Here is a 5,733-nt window from a genome sequence, read left to right on the forward strand (position 1 = left end):
TGGGCAGAAACAGCTGGATGCAGCCAGGAGCACATCTGGCCTCCCTGCTCCTCACTTCCCCCCTCCCCCAACACCATTTCCTCCTTTTCAGGTTTCTGATAGGGGGGTCTATAGTGGAGCTGGGGGGAGGGTGGGTAATTATAGTGGGGCTGGGTGGAGGTGGGGTGGGGGGGAGAGTGTTGTTCCAAATATTAGCTGGTCTTGTGAGGTGGCCTCTTTGCTGGAGCCTGACCACCTAACTTCCTGTTTTTCCTACAGCTGCCTTCTCCCCTCCCTCTTCTCTGGGCTGGAACTGAGCCGGGGAGGAAGGAGGAGCAGCAGAGTTGGCTAGGGTCGCTTTTCTGATTCCCTGCAGGCTGGGGGCCAGGACGGCCTCCCTAAACAAACAGGCGGGGGCACATATAGCCCTAGGTCCTGTTGCTGACTCTCAGCACTTGCTCCTCTGGTCACAGCAGGAACAAGAGGCTCCTGGAAAACCCCAGCTCCTCGCCAGCTCTTCCATGAGCACACCCTGGTCCCAGGGTCTGAGATTTCTCCATGCAGGAGCAGCCAGAAACTCCAGAGGCGGCGGCAACGCCGGACACACCACCCGCCCAACTGCCTCCAGGCCCACCGCCCAGCCAGCCGCCAGTCCCTTCACTGCCAGTGTTCGTGGACCATGCAAAACAACCAAGTGAGTAAGCAGGGACTGGCTGGGGGTGGGAGTGGGGGTTTCTGGGCTGGGGATATCTACCTGTGCATCTTTTTTTGCCCTCAGGGACAAACATGAGACAGGCGGGCTGCTTGTCAGGGGTAGAGAACACTGAAATGTTGATCCGAGTAGGTGTTTTGACAACTCCTGGTTTGCTCTTCTGTGCACTCCTGCCCTCTCTCTCTCCTCCACCCCTCCACTCTGTTCTTATCCCTCTCTCTTCCCAGGCAAGGAACTCATTAAGCCCAAAGCAATTTTAGGGCGCCCAGTAGAGAGACCTGCAGAGGCTGCTGCTGCTGCTGCTGCTGCTGCTGCTGCTGCTGCTGCTGAAGAGTGCCCGGGATCGGGCATCAGGGGAGTTGGAGTCAAAAACCATCGCTGTCAGGTCTGCCGGCCCCCCAGCCAGTTCCTCAAGTCAGGCACTTCCTACTCCCTGTGGAGGCCTAGGGATCTCTAAGGCCCTCCAGCTTCCCCTGCCACCTCCATCTTCATTCCTCATTCCTAGTACTTAGCCTCCCTTTGTGGATCCTCTTTTTATTCCCCAACCAACCCCATCTCACCCTACCCACGTCCCTAATTTTCAAAGTGACATTAGAGGATTAAGGAAGGTCCCTGTCCCCATCTTGATCATTTAGTCTGCAATTGCCTGTCTGTGACTTACCCTGCTGTATACTGAGGCACAATTGTTCCCTCAGAGCCACCAGAAGTCTCCCAAGAACCCCTGAAAAACATCTATTTCTAGGCTAGACTGGTTTTTCTCCTGGAACTGCTGGGCCCAGGAGAGACTCTGGCTAGTCACTGGGACTACACCTGAGAATTTTCTGTCCTCCTGTTTCCTGAAGACACAGGAGGAAGAGGCATCCCCAGCTCTCTATCTGGGGCAAGCCTCTCGTGGGTACCTGGGTTGCCACATCACTTCTGTGGCCCTCAGCCCCCTCCCTGCCCCAGCCAAGCTGGGGAAGGGAGAGGAAGGCAGGAGGACCCTGTCCTAACCCCTGTCATCCCTCCTCTTGCCAGCGGATCCGAGCCAGCCGAGAAGCAGGCTCACGATTTGCCATGGAGGGCTTGGATGATAAACTGATCCTGAACGTGGGGGGCATGCGCCATGAGACCTACATCAGCACCGTGCGGGCCTTTCCAGGCACCCGCCTCTACAAGCTGACCGAGCCACCCCCGCCTGGCAGTCCAGCTGCTCAGGGTCCACCGGTCCGAGAGTTTTTCTTTGACCGTAATCCTGAGCTCTTTAGCTATGTGCTGGGCTACTACCGTACTAGGCAGCTGCACTGCCCCAATGACGTTTGTCGGGATGTCCTAGAGGAGGAGCTGGCTTATTGGGGCCTGGCGGAAGCGCCTTTAGCACCTTGCTGCTGGCTCAAGCTAAGTGGCAGGGAGACCCGAACCCAGGACTTCCTCTCCTGGGAGGCCTGTGAGAATGCCAACTTGGATGAAGTCTTCTGCTGAACCCCATGGAAGGCCAGGGACTGCGGAATGCTTGGAAGCCATGGCTCTGGGTGCTTCTTGATCAACCTCAGTCTTCCCTAGGGGCTAAGGTAACTCATTAACAATGTGTGTGGGCACCTTGTTAGACACTTTTAGTCACAAAAGGCCTGGCCCTGCCGAGTTGCCACAATGACTGTGCACTTGTCATGGTGCTTGAGGCCTGAATTTACAGAAACCCCTAGGAAAATTTGAGGGGGTTTTCCAAAAAGGGAGAGAAAAAGGGTGAAAGTGTAGGTAGGATGTGGGGATGGCTGGTAAATGAGATTTCTGATATGTGTCTTTTTTCCCCAGTGCCTTTCCTTGATCTCCACACTTTTTGCTGTGTGTGCCCTGGTCATCTTCTTCCAGGAGACGGAGGTTCAGCTGGATTACTTCTCTGCCAACTTCACTCCTATGGGACATGGGGTGGGGGTAGGGGGAAGTCAGCAGCAGCAGCAGCAGCAAAACAATGGTCTTGTTTACCGCCGTGCCCCCCACCTACTCTACCTGGAACTGCTCTGTTCCCTTTGGTTTGGAACTGAGCTCTTTGCACGGGCCATTTCCTGCCCTGATAAGGTGCGCTTCCTGTGTAGCCCCCTCAACCTGGCTGACATCTTCTGTTTGTTCCCTGTGCTAGTGGAATTGGTGGTGGGTGACAAGGCCGAACGGCAGCCCCGACTTAGCCTCACCCTTGGGGCCATTCGTTCTCTCTATGTCCTCAAGCTGGTTCGTCTCCTGGGCTTTCTTGAAAAGTCCCTGGCCCTGAGAGTCCTGGTTCATACCCTCCATTCCTCCTGGAAAGAGGTGTGTGCCTTTCTCCTGATTTGGGTGGCTGAAATTTTATTCTTTGGCTCACTCTTCCTCTATGGGGAGCTTTTGGGCATGTCAGCCCCAGGACAGAGTGAGCTCCACTTTGGAGACATCTTTACCTGTCTCTGGTGGACTGTCATAACTCTTACCACTGTTGGCTATGGAGATGTCTACCCACTCTCTGCTATGGGCCAGCTCACTGCTGCTGTCACAGCCACCGTGGGCATGTGCACTGGTGTCTTGCTGGTGCCTGTCCTCCTGGTCCGCTTCCAGCGTTATTATGCTGTAGCCCTGGCTCGTCAGAAACTAAGGCCCAGTGGGATTCTATAATAGGTCCATTGGTCAAGAGGGGTGGATCCCATCTTCCTGCACTTCCTCTTGCCACTTTTTGGTTATAGATTAGGATTTCTGGCTTTGGATTTGGCAAAGAATCCTTCAGGAGAAGCCCCAGGTCATGGCAATTCCTACTAGTCAGGATCAGATAAACTTCACCTGTAGGTCAGACTTCTCATTCCCATCAAGGGGGTACCCTAGAAGAAGGGCTTAGGTACAAGGCTAGCTAGGCCTCAGATTCCCCTGCCCCACCCTAGGCTCTTCTCTGAATCACAGAATGACCAGGAAGGATAGAATTTAGTTCTTCCTGGATTGGTGCTACATCCCCCTCTCAACCAGTTCTCCCTTCATATTCACTCATCCCTGTCCCCCAACGGACCCTAGTTTAGATGGGGGACTTTTGAATGATGATAGCCATAGTCTATCAAGATTGGTTGCCTGTGTGATTGGCTGTGGGTAGAAATGTTAATTGTGAATATCTGACAGCAACTGGTTATGGGTATTGATGATAACTGGTACCTTCAGTGCCCAGGTATAGCCAGATTGTAGCATTGTTCTCCATACTGCTCCTGGGACAAATGTTCTCTAGAGGCATAAGGAGGACTTTGAAGAGTCTCAGAGACTCCAAGCAGATGTGGGTCAGCCATGTCTGAACCTGAAGCACTCTTAACTCCATGACCTCCTTCTCATCCCATTATATCCTTGCCCAATCCTGCCCCATCCCCTCTTCTCCCCATCTCTGATTTTTTCATAATATTTTAGATATAGTATTAGCCATCATTAATCACAATATATTAGTCAATATTAACCACAGTATTTCAGTCATGATAACAGTATGTAGTCACTAATAGACATGAAATGTTATAATTGCATATTGTTTGGACAGGAATGAGGAAACCGGGATTGTGGACAAGAGTAGACAAGCGATTTCCTCTTCCAGATTTTTTCTTATCCTTTTTACTTTACTCATCTACAATTCTTTTTTTTTCCCAAATACTTTTCAGTACCCACAACGGGTCTACCTCCAATCCTTGCTGCTATTGAATATTCTCACCTTCCAACCTCTTCCTCTTCTTTTTTTTTTTTTTTACTACCTGTGTGCTCTTCCCTCCTGGCTTTTCTCGTGGTGTTCCCCACCATGCACCTCTCTTGGAACTGGCTTCCAGAGGGACAGAGGGACCTACATAAGTCTAACTTCAAATCAAGCAACTGGGCTGTCTGAAGAAATACCCCAGGCAACTAGGCAGAGCTGGGAGGTTGAATTGAGTCCTCACTGTTGCTAAAGCTGTGAGCATAATTCTGTTTACAAACTTTTAATAAAATATCTTTTGATGTTTCCATTCCAGGATTGTCTGTTTTCTTTTTTCCCTGGGGGGAGTCTTGTGGGTATCAGCAGGGTGGAGTGGTGCAATAATGACAAGACCATTTAGGCAAATTACTGATAGGGTAAAAAAGCAGTTTGCTGCCTTCATTGTATCTGATCCTCACAATAAAACTGTTTTTAATCACAGACACCTGGATTGGGAGAGAAAAACTTTTTGTTTGTATTAGGAACAGGTTGAGGAAGGGAAGAAAACTGATCCAGGAGTTCAGAATAGAGTCCTGGCAATCCTCTTAGGACATGCTTGTAGAAACCTTGGGTACTTATATGAGGTGGGAGACTGTTAGGGGAGGGGTTTCCATTTAACAGAGCACTGAAAGGGAATCAGGATCATGGCAAAACATCAAAGACAATATTTATATTCTTACTGCCTAGAAGTGGAAGATGATGGAGCAATTTGCAGCTTTCAGAGACTGTTCTAGTCCACTGCCCTTAAGGTACAGATGGGGAAAATGAAGTCTAGATATTGAGGTGATTTTTTCCCCAAGGGCAAAAAAGGAAAATGTGATAGAGCTGGGAGTTCAGTCACCTCAGAGAAATTGTGCATCAATCTTTATCAGCATCAGAGGTGAATGATTAGAATTTACAACCAAATTAGGCAAGACTGCACCCTGTTGCAGGTAGTGCAATGGTGGCAGTGTATGAGGGGATGGAAAAGAGGCTAGGATGTTATGCAGAGTCTTGGAGCTTGAGTGAGTAAAGTGGGATGTTAGAGTAGGGAGACAGGAGCATAGAATACCACAGAACATTATAAAAAGAACCAGGTAGAATGTCAGGACTGGGGAAAACCTGGAATCTTATCAAATCCAATCCCCTCCTAATTGGGGTGGGGAAACTGAGGTCTCAAAAGAGGCTGGTTTATATGCTGACATGGTTTATACACCAAGTCAGGAGCAGAAATAGGGTTGTATTCACCCCTGTCACACTGGAAGAACCACTATTTCCTGTTGTTTTCCTCCATTGCATCTTGCCTGGACAGTTACAACTTTAACCAAAAGGCAAGGGAGGAGGACAGCTTAAAGATTCATGGCCTGTCTAG

The 5,733-nt window shown here is 50.1% G+C and overlaps 1 protein-coding gene across 1 annotated transcript; it reads left to right on the forward strand.

Annotated features, from left to right (window-relative positions):
- The first annotated feature begins 316 nt into the window (after positions 1-316).
- On the forward strand, positions 317-4,651 carry LOC124971997 (potassium voltage-gated channel subfamily C member 3-like). The gene is made up of 4 exons (XM_047536067.1): positions 317-673; positions 919-1,076; positions 1,709-2,241; positions 2,483-4,651. Exons 1-3 carry the CDS (start codon positions 538-540, stop codon positions 2,150-2,152), a joined length of 738 nt encoding a protein of 245 aa, XP_047392023.1. The 5' UTR covers positions 317-537; the 3' UTR covers positions 2,153-2,241; positions 2,483-4,651.
- The last annotated feature ends 1,082 nt before the right edge of the window (positions 4,652-5,733 follow it).

The sequence above is a fragment of the Sciurus carolinensis genome, chromosome X (genome assembly GCF_902686445.1).
Source record: "Sciurus carolinensis chromosome X, mSciCar1.2, whole genome shotgun sequence".
Classification (NCBI taxonomy): domain Eukaryota; kingdom Metazoa; phylum Chordata; class Mammalia; order Rodentia; family Sciuridae; genus Sciurus; species Sciurus carolinensis.

What these genes read in the sequence shown, in the direction of transcription:
- LOC124971997 (XM_047536067.1), top strand. Translation starts at nt 538, where the DNA reads ATGCAGGAGCAGCCAGAAACTCCAGAGGCGGCGGCAACGCCGGACACA. An exon ending in GGACCATGCAAAACAACCAA is followed by an intron (nt 674 to 918) that starts GTGAGTAAGCAG and finishes CTCTCTTCCCAG; the next exon opens with GCAAGGAACTCATTAAGCCC. An exon ending in TCAAAAACCATCGCTGTCAG is followed by an intron (nt 1,077 to 1,708) that starts GTCTGCCGGCCC and finishes TCCTCTTGCCAG; the next exon opens with CGGATCCGAGCCAGCCGAGA.